Here is a 16,490-nt window from a genome sequence, read left to right as displayed (position 1 = left end):
CTTGGAGTGAGAAAGAAAGAGGACAGGGAACATAAAACCACTCCATCCAGTGTGGTGAGCACAGGAGGTGAGAGGCCTTAAAAGAATCAGCACAGTGTGGTCCTCTGTATGCAGCCTCCACACAGGCAAGCTGTACCTGCTGCAGTCCCTGCTGAGGGCGAGGCATGCATCACACAGCGCACCAGTTCAGCTACCAGTACCCAAGGCCCCTTCCCCTCTCTGCACGTGCACACGCAGGCAGTTCCTGCAGGGCTGGCAGCGGCCAGGCAGGAAGACAGACCACAGATTACCTGCAAGTAGGCCTGCTGGCACCTCTGCACCAGCTGGTGGAAGGCTGGGGTGCGCAGGTGGTTGTGCACGTGGGCAGGGTTGAGCCGCTGTAGAGCTTCCATGATGATCTCCTGCAGCACAAAAGGGCTCAGCACCCCTTTGGCTGCACCAACACAAAATTGATGCACGTAGTTTACACCTGCACAGGAAGGAGAGGTCAGAACAACAGTGTTAAGGTAAGAGACGCTCAAAAAATCAGGCATTTCCCAGCAAGAACCTGGACTTGGAGCACCTTCTTCTCAGGGTAATGTATCCTCCAGCAGGCTTAGGGAAGAGAGTCTAGCAAACTCATGGGGATAAGAGATTATTCTGATATATCCATCAGGTCTAAGTAGAGTCCAAGTACCACTCAGTCACTGATATTCCCAGTTCACCTGTCTTTAAAAGAGATATGAAAGAAAACTGGTGTGGCAAGGTAACTACAGAGAAAAGAATACACCACACCTCCTCCTATCTCTTCCAGCTTGCCCATCTAGGAAGCACCTGCAGCACCAGCACCCAAGTCTTGTGGATGCTGGAAGGAGATTCAACCTTCCCCACTGCTGTCTGCAGTGGAGCTCCCCTGACAGCAGCAGAAGTCATGCCACTGGGCAGGCTGTTTGTAGAGTTGCTTTTAAGTTCTTACTGCTGATGAAAGAATTAAGAACGTAAGATAAAAAAAAAAGACCCAAGATCAAAGTGTAAGTAAAACAAATCCCCCCAAAAAAGGAAAAGAAAACCCAAATGTTTGGTGGGTTAAACATCTACTCCTATAAGAGGTCTTCACAGAAGGCATAAATGCACACGAAGAAGAGAGGAGTACCTATGAGACAGTGGAAAGGGAAAAGAAAAAGTTACTGTTACAGAATGGAAGTTCTGAGCCCTGTCCAACCCCATGCGTTTCCAGTGCCTCAAAATTCAATAGCATGCCTACAGAACCCAGAAAAGGGATGACTGCCTGGGTGAAAGAGCAACAGGGATCTTCTGAAACCCTCAGAAATGGAATCAGATACCAGGCTCACCCAGTCTTTGAAGTTTCACTCTTAGAAGAGCTTTTTTTCCCCCCATGGTCCAAATCCCAAGAAGTGGATTTCTGCTGAAGTACTGCTCTGAGCCTTACCTAACTTTGCAGCTAACCCAAGGAGCCATTTTACATCCTCCGTGTAGGGTGGGCTGCGGGAGAAGTTGTTGGGATGGTCGTTGTGAGCTCTTCGGCCAAGCATCTCCAGAGCCAGCATCCCTGTGAGAGAGGGGCAGCCAGAGTCAAGCAGCACTTCTGCCCTGTAAGACTTAGTCTAGCACTTCACTCACTGCAACACCACCTCATTGGCCTGCCCTTCTCCAGCATCAAATTCCCTGGCTGCAAAAAGTCCACAGAGAAACAGAAGGCCCACCTTGGAGACTGTCACCAAAGGAAGCAGCTGGGTCTGCTCCAGGCTGGCGAATGTGCACAGCCATCACACCTCACTAGAGCTGCCAAGAGACACTCCACTAGGATCTACAGCAGGGTCCAGCCCCAAAGGCTGCATTATAAAAGTTGTCCTGAAAGCAACAGATTTGTTCCAAGTTTTGCAACAGAGAGGCTACCCAAATCAAGCTACTTAGCTGCAAAGACAACAGGCCAACAGTGAGCTGCAGTAGTGTCCATCTGCAAACTTTTCACTCATTCTGTTACAGTTCCTCACACAAGCGCCCATTTAAACAGCTTTAAAATACTAGCAGGTGCTATGTAATGCAAAAGCCGGTCTTGATCTTCCAGATCCTCTTCACCCATCCCCTTTTTCTGTTATTCGGGCTATTAAACGCCTTTCATGGCTTACTACTTACTGCTATGATGCTTCCCATGATATCTGCACCCCTTTCTGATTGACAAGTACTTTCTTCTCTAGCTTTCAACAAAAACTCAGGCAATATCCAGACAGTTTTTCTTCCATTTTCTTGCTGTTTCACTTCTTTTGCTGTCCTGTGCTGGCTTTGCTTATCCTGGGAGGCTTCCTCCACCCTCCCCAAGTACCTGCTGGGTTGGACGGTGACCATATCTAAGTAGCTCCCTGCAGTCTACGCTCAATCACAAACCCCACGACTGACTGACATCCCTGTACCAGCGGCAGTGTAAGGCAGAGACTATTTCCTCATAACCAGTGTGGCTGGGAAAGGAACACTATTACATCCCCACACTCTGTGTCAGTCTTCAACAACCTAGTTGGAGAGGCACAGGTCACATCCCTCTCTGCCTCTGAAGACTCAACTGGTATTAAACTAGAGGTGTGTCTGCACCATCTGTGAGCAGCAGGAACTGAACTCCACTGTTTCTAACCGTCACAACTTCCACAATCACATCCTCAGAACACTCTCCGGACTCCTTTACAATACACCAGCTGAAAGGCAAGACTCTTCCCAGTTCTAACCCACTGAGCTTTCTCTTCTGCTCTCATAGCTCTCAGCAGCAACTTTTCAACCTTCATAGCAAAGGAGGAAGGATCGCTATGCCTCCATTTTTGGCCTTCACATATGACTGATTATAAACTGGCTTTCCCCAGGTAGCTAGGATGCCATCGCCCCCAACAGGTGCAGTAGCAAATTGCCAAACAACAGTGAAAACCTGCAGCCCTGCCCTGAATCCCTCTCAAGAGGGCCATAGAAACCCACTTGGCTGTCCTTACCAACTCGGTATGCGGAGTGGAGGTAGTGCAGACCCTGGGGGCTCACAGGCTGACTGTGCTGCTCATCCTCGGCAGGAAAACCCCCTGTAACAAGGGAGTTGGGCTGTGAGGACAGAGTTGTCAAGGAAGCCCCCTGAATCGCTGGGAACGTTGATCCTGCATGGACACTTCCTACTGAATAGAGCAAAACAGCAGCATTAGGACCCACCACCAAGCCTAAGATAAGGTTTACTTGGGCCATCATCTCCCTCAACTGACTGCCCCCTGCCAATGTACTGTTCTGTTCCCCTAAACAGAACAATACAGCAACCAAAAACCACAGACTTACAACTGAAATACAATGGGCTAAGAATATCTCTATTTTATTTGCAAGCAGGGCCTGAAGGGAGTTGATTACAGACTTGCCCATCTCTTCTGCAGTATACCATGGACATGCATATCATCCATGTTTTACACGTAAATACAGGTATTCACTCCAAGGCCTTTGCTATTGCTAAATGATGTTTGGTTCTGATTTCTTGTCTTAAGGAAACACACGTGCACATCTACATCTGATGTGAAACTGCTGAGGAAAATCACTGAGCCAGAACAGTATTAAGTCTCTCAAAGAAAGTCCAACATTGCAAAGTTCTTCCACTCCTGTTTAAGTCAGCTATGACTCCATCCAGATACTATGGGGAAAGAACGTTACTGGAGGCTAGCTTCCAATCAAACCTCATAAAGAACAGCTGTTGCGTACACTGGCAGCAGATATCTACAGTAAAAACTGCAAGGAAACTTGAGACGGTTCTGTCACGTTCAGACACTAAACTAATATGGGCAAATTCAAGGGAAAACCCATTACACATTGTACCACATAAGCTTGTATAGACAGCAGCTAACTCTGAGCCAGTAAGCTGTATTCTGACAAGGGACTTGAGTTAATCTCTCTCAAGAAAGGCATGGAGAAGGAAAAACAAGGTTTTCTTGAGCATTTCCGAGCAGAGATGCCATCAGGTGGGTGCACATTGCTACCTGTATTTCACAGGTTCTCTGTAGTGCTACTACACCATGCTTGGGCAATGCTCCAAATTCTGATTTTTTTTTGTTCCCCTGACTCCTCCAACTTTTTTTTTTTAATGTTTACTAGTGAACAGCTGAATAACTGAGAACAATGTGCCTCCCAGGACAGATCTGTCCGACCTCCTCAGCCAAGCAGACACATAGCGCCAAACAACCGACAAAGTGGGGCAAAATCCACGCTACATTTGACGTCTGGCCGAGGAGAAAAACTCACAAGAATGAGCGAAGCTGAACTGTTGCCAGAACCTGAGCGTCACCATGTGCCTATGTACTCCAGGAACAGCAAAACAGTATTTTAAGAACTGAAAACAAGTTTCTGAAAACCATAAACAATGGCAAGTGGGAAGGGTGGGGATGTTTTATCCTTTTAAGTGCTCTAGGATTAGTTAACGGTTCTAGAAGATTCATAACTCTTACAGAAATGGTTTCTCATTGTTAAGAGTCACGGCATCAGCCTAGGACTAAGGCTGTCAGCAAAAGATGCTCTTCATATCTTGAGGCCTTCAGGACTCTTCTATTTCCTTTTGCGGTGTCTTTCAGCATTGAAATTAAAGATAGCACACTTTAAAATAACTGAAGAAGAATCCCCTTTCTCCTGATAATCTGGATATGAAGGAGGCCAGCACATCTCTTGTGTTTTCCCACATGCCAAGTTTCCAGAACCTAGTGAGTTGCAACAAAGTGATAGATAAGCAAATTCATAAACAGACAGACATTATAGCCTCTTCAGTTAGGGCATAACAGAGCCTGGGTCCAACCACAACTTACTTGTGCAGAACCCCGTGGCAATGAGAACACGTTCACAACTCAGTCAACATCTGCTGTTCCAGTGCTGCTCACTACCTGATGGATCTCCACCACCACTCAAGCCCCAACACAACATGTGAGCAGTCATTCAGACTGCCATTGACATGACTACCAAAACATCTGTCCTCTCTACAGAAGTTCCACATTTCAGGTACCAGCTGCCTCAAATTCCTCAGGGCATGAAAGACACCTATTAGTGCTACTGTCTGCTTCTTGCACTCTCTGTTCATCTGACCCAAAGGAATCACAAGTCTGCTCAAGGTCATCTATGCTCACCTTGTCCTGAGGAGGGGCTGCTGAGGGGGAAAAAAAAAAAAAAAAGGAAGAGGGCTAAAGGTCTAGCAAGTTAGAGGTCAGAAGGGCCAGGACATCTCCAAACAGAGAGGACAAAATCTCAATACTGGAAATGTATTTACACAGAAATTAAAGCTCCACTAGCTGAATCAGGCCCCATAATGAACCCCAGTGCCCCTGAGCATGCGCATCTTTAGGCCGGGGTGGATTTGTTCAGAACTTCTCAGAGCAAGAACTCTGGTCCTAACCAACCGATGTTGGCGAGGAGCGGGACTTGGCTGGGGTACAGCCGTGAGGCTGTACCTCCCATGCTACGCCCACCAGCCCAGGGCTGTAACACTTACTCGCTACATTGGAAGACAGTGACAGTCCTGTCTCACTGTGATAGGGATGCACCGCAATCTGCGTCATGGATGGGACTGGCACACCAGGGAATGACACTGCTGTAGCTGCCAATGATGGCGTTGTTACCGAGTAAGGGTACTGAGCTCCTATGAACGCTGGATGGACACCCTAAGAAGGAAGACAAGCAACAGTCATATCTACTTTATTTGACCATTTAGAAGTTCAAAACATGATGTCCCCCACACAAAACCCAGAGCATGGGACATCCAATCTTACAAGAAGGAGGAAGCTCAGTAAGCAGCACAGTAACTAACTTGCACCACATGACTATTACATCTGCTTGCTCTTCCTCCATTTAAATCTAATCACTTTGCACAAAAACATTCCAAGAACTTTCAAAAACAGGCAGAAGTTAAAATAACTTTTGTTAATTTTCCCTCTGTAGTCTCTATTTAGTGTCAGGATGACAAACTTTCTGTCAAGTGCCTTGCATATTCTGAGAAACTATAGGGCAATTAAAATTAAAAACTAGTGTTATATTATCTTTTGTATTCTCTTGAGACATTACACGCACCCACAGAAGGCTCCTTATCAGCTCAAAAGCTGAGCTGGGAAGTCTAACTAGGTATCACAAATCAGCAAGTAAGTGAGCACAGAAGCCAAATCTCAAGACATGGCAGGTCCTGCCCCACACGCTCCCCAGCCACAGATACTTCTTCTGGCAGCAGTCACACAAACTTATTGTAAATAAACAAGCTACAGACAAAACTCACCTGCGGGTATGCTGAGCCAGGCACTGGGAAGACAGCTGGACGTGGCATGTGCTGGATAGTGTGTCCGATATACTGGGGATTACAGGGAATGTGAGTCTGAAGGGTGGTGTAAGGGTGGAGGCCCTGCGTGTGTGTGTGCGCCATCGCTGGCCCTGCCATTGTGTGCTGCTGGTACATGGTTGATCCCACAGAGATCACTGGCATGACCGTTGCTGCTGCAGTCACCGCAGCTGCTACTGTTACAGTGGTCGGCTCAGTGGTCACCCGGTTGTCTGTCAACCCTCGTGTTGCTTCGGAGGCAGCCCGCGCACCGCTGGCGCTGCAGCCCGTGGCACCTTCTCTCTGGGCCGGAGTCCCACCAACAGTCTGTTCATAAAGCCAGTACCACTGGTGAGCTACTTCAAAGAGGACTTCTGGGTACACACCACCTCCCTTTGCTGCCTCTTCTACTGCCATACAGGCCTTTTCCAGCATCAGATTGTCCTGAGGGTGGTGAGAAAAAAGCAAAACCAGAGGTGAAGTGAAGAATGCAAAACCAGAAACAGAAGAAGGCAAAACTACAACCAGAGAGAAGTACAAGGCACTCTAAAATGACTGATGCTAAGGGGAGCAGCTAGATCACAACCATGCAGCAAAATAACCTCAGCTATTTATTAAGACAAACCTACAGAATTAAGACTAGGGCTATCCAGTAGCAGAGAGGAGCCAAGCCCCCAAGTAACAGTATGTGCCTGATGCTGGCAGTCAGCTTGTGCTAGTCAGCCCTGACGCGATGTTCACCTGTTCCTTGCACTGCACCAGAGCCCTCTGGATCTCATTTGGGTTCAGGGCGTGGGCGTGGGGCAGGCAGCTGAGCGCCAGTTCAGCAGCTGCCCGCACCATGTTGGAGTCTCTGGCCCGCGAGGCTCTGTCTGCCAACGATGCCACCTCCGGGGGTGTCAGATGTCCATCCCAACACTCCACCAAGATGTTCAAGGCTGCGCTACCAATCTCCATAGCCTGCCCTAAGAGTAAAAGAGAAGACTCTCACACTACTGACCATGCCCAACAGAGTTCCTGTCAGCTCTCCCTCAAAAGGAGATACACTCATTACTTCCTTCAGTAGCAGCAACAGAGCCCAGTTGCTCTTCTTACACTTCAAGTCAAATGTAGGTTCATCCTCTCAAAACACAGGGCAGGGAAGAGCCCTTGATAAGCCAGCAGTGAGTGAGGGTGCCATTATCAAAGTTAAGCTAAAGATGCATTTCACACAGTGAGAGGAACTTGCTACAGTTGATTTTAGTACCCAGAAACCACAGCCTGGACTGTTGCTCTATTTCTGTCATGTCAGGAAAACATGAATTTTCAAAGGTGTGTTTTTCAGGCTCTGGAAACCATGTGGGTAGAAAGCAGGCAGTAGGTCTGGGTACAAACAAGGAGGAGGAAAGTGAAACACTGAACACAGCCAAAGAGCACATTCAAACTTTACAAATGTCTATCTCTTTGGCAGACGCCCCAAAGGATAGGTTAAAACCAGTCTGTGTACCTCCTTTTCCCAAAACCTTCTGAGAAAGGTCTGTGGCTCAGAGGACTGAAGCAAAACACTGTGTAAATCACCAGTGCTCAGCCTGTGCTGTCAGCTGTGCCAGCAGCTTACGTGACTACCATGGCACATCATCATCATCACATTTGGGAATAAGCTCACCCCCCGCCCCTTCCTGCCCAAAAGCAAGCTTCCCGATGAAGTTCTGCTGTAACCTGTGATCCAGGAGACATGGGAGGAGTAAGTTCGAGAAAGCCAGTTGGGGGACACAAAGTTGTGCAGCCCTAGTGCATACAGCCCGATCTCGAAGGCGCAGAGGTGAAGGTTGCGGTGTGGTCCCTGGTGCCCACCACTGGAGGAAGGGTGGGTGAAGATGGAGGTACTACTGTTTCCACCAGCTTTGATGAGGACTGTCTTGGCCAATTCAAAGTAGAAGTGAGCAGCTGCCTCTGACGGCTGGTTTGGAACATGAGGAGCATGGCTCTCCAGCCGCCTCCCTTTATACCTAGGGGAAACACACAGAGGAAACTTTCAGATAGCAACAATATTCCAAGTTCACTAACTTGGGTGCAGAGTTCCTATTTCAGGATCCAGAGGAGACAAAGCAAACTCTCCCAAGGAAGTACTTCCTGATGCACACATGCCAGTTCCCTGACATCAGGCCTAGAGGTTGACTCTGTGCAGTGACACTATTCATTACCTGCCAACTTCCACAGTCTTTGCACGGGCTCCCCCGCTGGCTCTCCTACTGCCACTGGAAGAGGAAGACCCCAGCGAATCACTCGAAGAACTGCTGATGCTGTCACTGTCCTGTCCTCTGCCCCACGATGTTGTTGCCCACCCCCCGCGTAGTGGTCGCCGACTGAGCGTTGGAGAACTGTCAGAGGTGGTTTCAGGAGCACTGCTGTCAATGCTAGCCATGCCTACAACACCAGAACAAACACAGTACAGTCAGCAGGTAAACTTCTACCCATGTCACCTACACTCCTAAGATCAGTCATGTCAGCAAGCATTTAACTTTGCAAACTAAAAGAGATTAAGTCAGCCAGTTTGGCCACAGATAGCACTGACATTTTACAGTTCTTGGACTAAAAAGCAGAACAATCCAAGAACAATGTGTTTGTCTTTATTTCCTCCTTCACATCGTCCCAGCCCCTCACCCCATCTGCCAAGCTTTATGGCAGAGTATAACAAGAAACAAATATACATACAAAGTTAGGTTCTATAGGTACCCTTCTGGTAGAGGCTGCACAATTTATACAAAGATTTTTCATATCCTCAAGCCTCTAACTTAAACCCTTCTGAAGAGGAGTGTGAGAGGCAGCAGCTCCTCTGAATTTGTTTCTGTACCCAGGAGCACAGTGTTCTGCTCCCAGAGCCCAACAAACATTCCGTTCCAGATAACTAATCCATCACCCAGAACACAGCTGCTGTGAGAAAAGGACACATATGGCAAACTGCAATTCAGAAGAAGGTGGGGAGGAAATCTATGGATCAAAACCTGTTTTGCCGTGCCAAACACCTCAGAGACAATCAACTGTTCCTGTAGTATAGGAAAGGCTGACAAGTGGAATGAAGGAGCAAGGGAACAACTGAAACCCCAGAGCAATGCCTAAGCACAGCCCTAGATGCTGTACAAACTAGTCAGTTCCTACCTGTGTGTTTCTTCTTCTGTCTAACAGGTGAACCCCAGCATCTCCCATTGTATCCACCTCGGTTTCCAAGGGCCAGACGACTGGGCACCTTTCCCTCTTGCTTCAGGACAGTGGACTCACCAGCTGGCTCACAGGGGGACCTCTGAGAGCTCTCTGCATAAACAGGATGGTGACACAGTAAACATTATGGTTTGTTTCTGCATCTCTAAAACCAGATGTGGTCACTTCAGAAGTATAAATATTAAAAGATGCAAGGTGTTTATAAAATGAGTGGTATTTATGAGTAGGATTATCTCAGTTTTCTTTCTGTATTAAGCATTTCATCAGATACCAGGCCAAGAACACTTAAGCTTAACTCAAGATTTGGAAAATTTGCTGCAACTGTGGACGAAGTTTTACAAGAAAAATGCTCCAGCAACCTTAACCTTATTGCATTTATCCTCAGTTATGAGTGATCTTTTTGGGAACAGTTAAGAGAGCATCCACTTTCCAACAGATGTAATGCTTGCCACCGAAGAGCAAGCACAGCTTGAAGAAAATCATACCCCATTTATCTCTAATGACCTTCAGCAATCTTAGTTATTTATCTTGCATGAAGACACCTGACTCAGTATGTGACTTTTTGAACACTGCACCTCTGATACAAACCTAAAAGATAGAAACACAGTAGTTTCATGGTAACTGGCTAACACAGCTGGGTCAGGATAGGAAAGCCTGAAAACTAGCTTGAATTCCTACACAACAATGATGTGTACAGAAATGCATTCAGCCAAACAACAGAGGAATGACAGTCTAGACCAAGCAGCCAGATGGTAATATAAAGTCACTCTGACTACTTCTCAATACAGACAAGAACATAGCATAGCCCTTATAAATCACATCTTACCCTGTGCACTCTTCTCCACAAAGTTCTCAGGACTGCTCTGGACTGCTGGGCTTACACCAGGTTGCTGAGTGACAGAAGTCCCTGTAAGCTGCTGGATAGCTGCAGTGGACTGGGCTGCGTGTTTGGAAGGAGATTTTTGATTTGCTACTGTAGGCTTGCTGGAGGAGTAGAAGGAACTCAGAGTCTGTGGCTTGTGAGTCTGACTCTCTCTGTCCAGGAGTTTGTCTAAAATCTTTAACAGCAAGGAAAAAACAAAGAAGAGCTTTCCAGACAGGTAAGAGAACAGGCATTACACTACGAAACAGTGGGAAAGTACTAAACCAACTTCCTGGTGGACAACAAATTCCATTTGGTTGGAGAAAAATGTTTATTCTCTTGAAAGCAGGCATCATCATCTTGCACTAAAGATTAGCTATGCACAGTTGACAGCCATGTGGCCTGCACTGCTGAGGAAGCAGTGCTTCATTTGTACTCAGTATTATCTCCCTTTTCACTTCAAAAAGTCATTTACTTGGAAAGCATCCAGAACTCACAATACAGAAGTAATTCTGGCACATCAAGGACAGAACAGAGGACTCTATATTTAGTGCCAGTTATTATATGTTCTCGTTTAAGTCACTAAAATTCTGTGCTCATCATCCAAAAAACCCTGTCATACCATTACTGAGAAACTGGCAAAGCCTTTTGAGATTTTCAGACACTAGAGAAATTATCTTCTACTAATCTACAGTAACACTTTCTTATCCTTATTTATTACAGAATTGAGGAACAAGGCATGACCACGTATTTTAGGTTTGTCCATTTCTACTGTTCACTTTCTACATGAAATGAACACCATGAGTGTGACAGAGCACTTATTTTTAATATTTAATATCATAGACTCCCTGTTATTCCCTATAGCAGAGAAGACTAGCAAGAGAGCTTCTCCTTTAGAAGACAGAAAGACACTAAACATATTCTTGCTGGGTAGAAGTGTTTCTGAGTATAAAACAAAAACAAAAAAAAACCTTCCTGAAGCTTCAGCAGTTTTGATATTTTTTTCTCCTTTGGGGCACGGGGCGGGGAAGAGGGGCAGAACTGTACTCTCTCTTGTATGGAAAATTAAGGCACAGGTGGATTGAACTTGTAAATAGAAGAGGTGAGAGATTAACATAAACAAAGGTTTTGCTAGATGCACTGTTCAGCAAGCCAACATCCCTGCAGCAAAACAGAATCAATCCCCATACAACACACAGAGTGCGCATGGAAAACCCCTGGGACAAAGGACTTGTTTAGCAGGTAAGCAAAAGCATTAGATACAGTCAGAAAGCATCCCTCAGCTGGAGCTTAAGAAACCTTTGGTAAGAGTGCCTCTTCCAGGCCAGTGCATACTGTGCAGTCAGATTTTGCATCAGAGAGACAAGAGAAACACAACATACCTTGTAAATCATCAGTACATGACATAGTGACTTAGGCTCATTGAAAAAACTCTGAGATCCATCAAAACCCAAACATGGTTTTCTCTGCACCTCCCCCTCCCCTTTTAAAGGGAGGCTCACCTTCTTCAGCTTAGACTGATCATCCTTGTAAGTAATCATCAGGGCTAGTGCCAGATCACCTTTCTCCCTTCGGGTGCCTTCACACAACAGAGGATGTTCTGCTTCACTGACAGTTGTCTTCATGCCTACAGGCCAGAAAAGAGAGGGATGAAAAGACAAGTGAGCCCATGGGACTACACCACATCCTTAGCACTATATATACACCTCAGACTATTTTATTCATCTCACTGTCAGGCAAAAGAAGAATTTTACCTATTCTACTGTTAACTTCAAAAACAGGTCATGAATAAACAGGAGCTGCTGTCTGTCCCCAGAATACTAAGCTTGCTACAACCATCAGAGCAACCTGATCATAATATGCCATGAAAAAAGAGCCCAGGCAAGTCCACTTCATCTTGAAACAAACTTTTCCAGTTTCTGCAGATGCTACAAGCCAGCATTCCTACACCATACAGAACTCATCTTTGCCCTCCCAGAGACGAGGCAACAGAGGGACAGGCCTTGTTTAATCCATTAAATTCCTTCTTTTGCAGGCAGCTTTAAAACAGGCATATACTATCATCAACATAATGCATATAACCACCGCTTTGTTGCTGAAGCTGCTAAATGAGAGGCAGGAATCCAGTACATGATAATACTCGAGAGTACTTCTGCTAGTCTTTCACCATCTTTGTCTAACCTCTTCTGAAATGACTGACTTTTGTTCTCTGAAACTACCCATCTCCATCAAAGCCTAGGCAATACCTCTTCCACAACAAAAGAGCAGGAAGAAAGCTAAACTACACTCACTACGTTAACATTCAAGTTCCTGTCCCATATCACCCTTCCATTTTTTACAGCTTTGCAAAGACACCTCAAATCCGATGTACAGAATTTTTCTGCACCTTGCTCTGATAAACTGTGCAAGCCCTTTAATTTTTGTACCAAACTGGAATCAGCTATCATCTCTCACCATCCAAAATGAGGCAGGATGCAGAACATGGATGAGGCAAAACTTATATTGTAAAAGATTCTTACCAAGAGCAGCCACAGCTGCTTCAAAACCAAGCTCTTCATCTCCAGGCATTTCATTATTCCAATTACGACTTGGGGGTCTACAACCTGTAGGAGAAACCACTGAAAGAAGACAAGAGAATTAATGCTCAGCTTTCAGAACTAGGGCCTCAGGGCAAAAGTTGTTTCTGAGCTCTCTGAATTTGCAGAGCTTCCGGTGGTGGTGGTCCTATTCCTAATCCTTTTATCAGTTCCAGGATCACATCACTGCCTTGTTCGCCACACACACACACTTTCTCTCTCTAAACTCAGAAGCCTCCAAACCAGCCAGGTATATGCCAAGTAAGTAATCTAATCCCACATTGTTGGGTTCTTTTTTTCTAAATACTAGATTTATATTATCTTCCTCTGAATATAACCAGCATAAGAGCAGAAAAGTTAATCATTTTAACTATTTTACAAAAGCACACAAACAGTGCTGAAATATGGTAAGTTTCAAATGTAGGCAGAAGAAGAGAGAATTCTTATCTCCAGAGCAGCACGGAAGGAAGAACAAGCAACGGTGTGGGAAGAATCAAGATTAGGTTGTCTTATCCTGAAGACAGTTTCTCTTTGAAACCCTCTCAAGACCTGGAATCTCAGAAAGTTCCCTTTGCACATTCAAACCAATGCAGACAGTACCTGGAGTGCACAGGACATCAAATATAAAGCTAGCCAACATAAGAGGCAGGACTGGACGATAATCACATAATGTTCCTTCTCGAAGTTCTTCAGCTCTTCCTCGAATAGTATTCATCTCATTAGTGACCAAGGGAATCTTCTTCAAGAGGGCTACAATCTCAGACTCCTGATAAGCCAGCTTCACCTGGTTAGTATCCACAGAGAAAGAGAAGAAGGTGTCATCAGCACCATTTTTCCCTATGCATATGTTGAAGTAAAGCAACGTTTTTTATTCGATTATTAAATTACAGTAGCTCTTAGCTCCCAAGCCACCTTTACCATTCCCTCCACAGTGAACGCAGACATTCAAGTTTAATGCAAGTCTTGCCTCAGATTTATGCTTTTACTCATATTACCAGTTTTACCATATTACCAGCAGTTTTTACTCATATTACCATTTTTGAGCTGCATACAGAAAAACGCATCAGCTTTCATAGGAACATCAGGAGAAGTGTTTGACTGGCTAAGTCCCTGGAAAAGATGGCTCACAAGCGTAGGAAAAAGCATGATAAGTTAAGTAATACACCCATTAGAGACGAGGGATTGATTAGCAGCTGAATGGCATGGGGTGACATCCATGTGTGTTAGCACACCAGGATGAAACCTACCACATTTCACTACTCTGTGTCACTCCTGCATTCTCTCCATTTTTAACGTGTGAAAGTGATTGTTTTCCCTGGAACAGCTTAGGTAGCTAGTGACTGCCAATCTCACACTTAATCTTCTAATCAGACTGTAAGAAGTACAGATAATCAGTGGAACAAGTGGACTTGGTGGATTACTAGCAATAATACTCATCTCCAGGGACTGCTCAATCCTGCAGTGAAAGCAAGGTGGCTGCAAATCACATAGACAAGGTCTTAATTGGACACTTCTCTTTTCTAAACAGGAAGCCTAGCAGTAATCAGGCAGTGTCCAAAACAATATGCCTGTGCTGTGCATGTGCTCACAGGCCAACAAATGAAATATCAGGTAAAGCAACAATTTTCAAACATGAAACAATTGCTCCAGTTCACCCTAAGGAATACACTTCAAACCACTTCACCAACATAAACACATACAATTCAGTTTACAAATGGCTTTTTCTTCCCTAGATTAGCTAAGCAAACTGGAAACATATTTGAGATAACAAGAACTAAACTGCTCCAATTGTAATAAAATATTCATAAAATATATTGCCCTCATTTATTGTTCTCATGTCTGTAGCTTCATTGAAATCATAGGCCATTTGGCACTGAGGTCTGATCTTCCTTTCAATGGAGATAAACCCAGATGAAATGATATTTCTAATCAAGTTTCTGGCAGATCAATGTGTGCTTGGGATTTGTGAACACCCCCTTTTGTCCCAATGTAATCAATCTTAAGGAAACATATAAAAGAAAAGCATAACCAAGCTTCAAGAGTTTAAATGGGAACCATATAAACATAAGCATTTAAGCAGCACAATATTTCTTATGGATACTGCCTTTTCAAAATGTTTTGTACCTCCAGAGCCTTGGTAGAAGCAGGTGGTCTCTGCAGCTCCAGAGCAAACATTCCTATTCGAAAGGCCAGGTTGTGGTACTCCAGCCGCTCACTCAACACAGTCAGCAGGAAAGCAGCTTTGGACAAGGTGTTGGTTGCCATCCATGTCTGCTTGCTGGTTGATACTTTGTTCTTTTTGCCCTGTTTGAGAAGGAATTTGTAATCAAGATCAGGCACATGAATGACACCCAGAGAAGTTCAACCCAAAACCAGCATCAATGAAGGGCCCGGAATCACAGTAAATGCGAAATGCCTGGGAATGCTGTTGTATCCATCCTACACCTTCCATCTACATTACCCACCCTTGAAACTACACAACTCTCTACCTTAGTTGGTGGCTGTTCCACTTTGAGATCTGGAGGGTTGGCTAACAGGTCCCTGGCAAGCTCTACAGTTAAGCGACATGCTTCATTGCTGTACCCATGTGCATACAGGGCCTCTGCGCAGGCGAACAGGATCTGCAAGAAAGAACAGATGGTAATATTCAAATCACATTCCCCCAGGCTGGAGCCAGCCTGCTCAAACCACTTGTCTCAAAGCCTTTGCAAACATAATTCACAATTAACCTCAGCAGCAGCTGGTCTCAGAGAACTCCTTCCTCAGTCTTCACCTCTATCCCTTTAAGTGCTCCCCTAAAAAGCATTATCTCACATGATTAGGTCCCATATTCCCTCCAAGTACTATGAGATCAGAGAATAACTCAAAGGAAACTAAAACTCAAATTGACTGACAATAACTATTTCCATGCATCTCCATTTTGGCTGCTTGCTTATATGGGTGCAAGCCCTAAACTTATTTTGAGGTTATTACAGGAATGTGACACCATCTATTTACTTCTTCTCTGGCCTTCCAGAGAACTCCTGCTTACGTAGCTACGTAGCTGGATTTATTTTTTTCCCGCTGGGCATGCCTCAATCTTACTTATTATGAATTTCAGCTCAGTTTTCACAGAATCACAGAATGGCTGAGATTGGAAAGGTCCCCTGGAGGTCATCTGCTCCAAGCCCCCTGCTCAAGCAGGGGACACCTAGACCAGGTTGCCCACAACCAGGTCCAGGCAGGTTTTGAAGATCTCCAAGGAGGGAGACTCCACCACCTCTCCGGACAACCTGCACCACCACTCAGTCACCCACACACTAAAGTGCTTCCTGATGTTTAGACAGAACCTCCTGTGTTCCAGTTCATGCCCACTGCCTCCTGTCCTAGCACTGGGCACCACTGAAAAGAGCCTGGCTCCATCTTCTTTGCACCTGCCTTCGGGTATTTAAGGACATGGGTAAGATCCCTCCTGAGCCTCCTCTTCTGCAGGCTGAACAGTCCCAGCTCTCTCAGCCTCTCCTCAGAGGAAAGGTGCTGCAGTCCCTTCATCTTGGTGGCCCTCCACTACACTCTTTCCAGC

The 16,490-nt window shown here is 45.5% G+C and overlaps 1 protein-coding gene across 7 annotated transcripts in view; it reads right to left on the bottom strand.

The window, feature by feature from the left end:
• ZSWIM8 (zinc finger SWIM-type containing 8) overlaps positions 1-16,490 on the bottom strand; it is a 109,008-nt gene that overhangs the window by 41,650 nt on the left and 50,868 nt on the right. For 4 of the 7 annotated variants that reach the window (XM_080598070.1, XM_080598069.1, XM_080598072.1 and 1 more), the window contains exons 11-25: positions 15,418-15,549; positions 15,053-15,232; positions 13,529-13,712; positions 12,872-12,970; positions 11,855-11,979; positions 10,317-10,548; positions 9,431-9,583; positions 8,476-8,698; positions 7,991-8,280; positions 7,034-7,257; positions 6,254-6,736; positions 5,480-5,648; positions 2,973-3,146; positions 1,430-1,549; positions 291-469 (exon numbers count right to left, since the gene is read on the bottom strand). In XM_080598070.1, the coding sequence (XP_080454196.1) occupies positions 291-469; positions 1,430-1,549; positions 2,973-3,146; positions 5,480-5,648; positions 6,254-6,736; positions 7,034-7,257; positions 7,991-8,280; positions 8,476-8,698; positions 9,431-9,583; positions 10,317-10,548; positions 11,855-11,979; positions 12,872-12,970; positions 13,529-13,712; positions 15,053-15,232; positions 15,418-15,549 (2,967 nt within the window). The remainder of the gene's footprint in view (positions 1-290; positions 470-1,429; positions 1,550-2,972; positions 3,147-5,479; positions 5,649-6,253; positions 6,737-7,033; positions 7,258-7,990; positions 8,281-8,475; positions 8,699-9,430; positions 9,584-10,316; positions 10,549-11,854; positions 11,980-12,871; positions 12,971-13,528; positions 13,713-15,052; positions 15,233-15,417; positions 15,550-16,490) is intronic. The other 3 variants (XM_080598068.1, XM_080598071.1, XM_080598073.1) reach the window with 3 other exon arrangements.

This window comes from Anser brachyrhynchus (assembly GCF_964034855.1).
Source record: "Anser brachyrhynchus genome assembly, chromosome: 6".
In the NCBI taxonomy this organism is placed as follows: Eukaryota; Metazoa; Chordata; class Aves; order Anseriformes; family Anatidae; genus Anser; species Anser brachyrhynchus.
The sequence above is the reverse complement of the archived record's forward strand: the minus strand, read 5'-3'. Positions and strand labels throughout refer to the sequence as shown.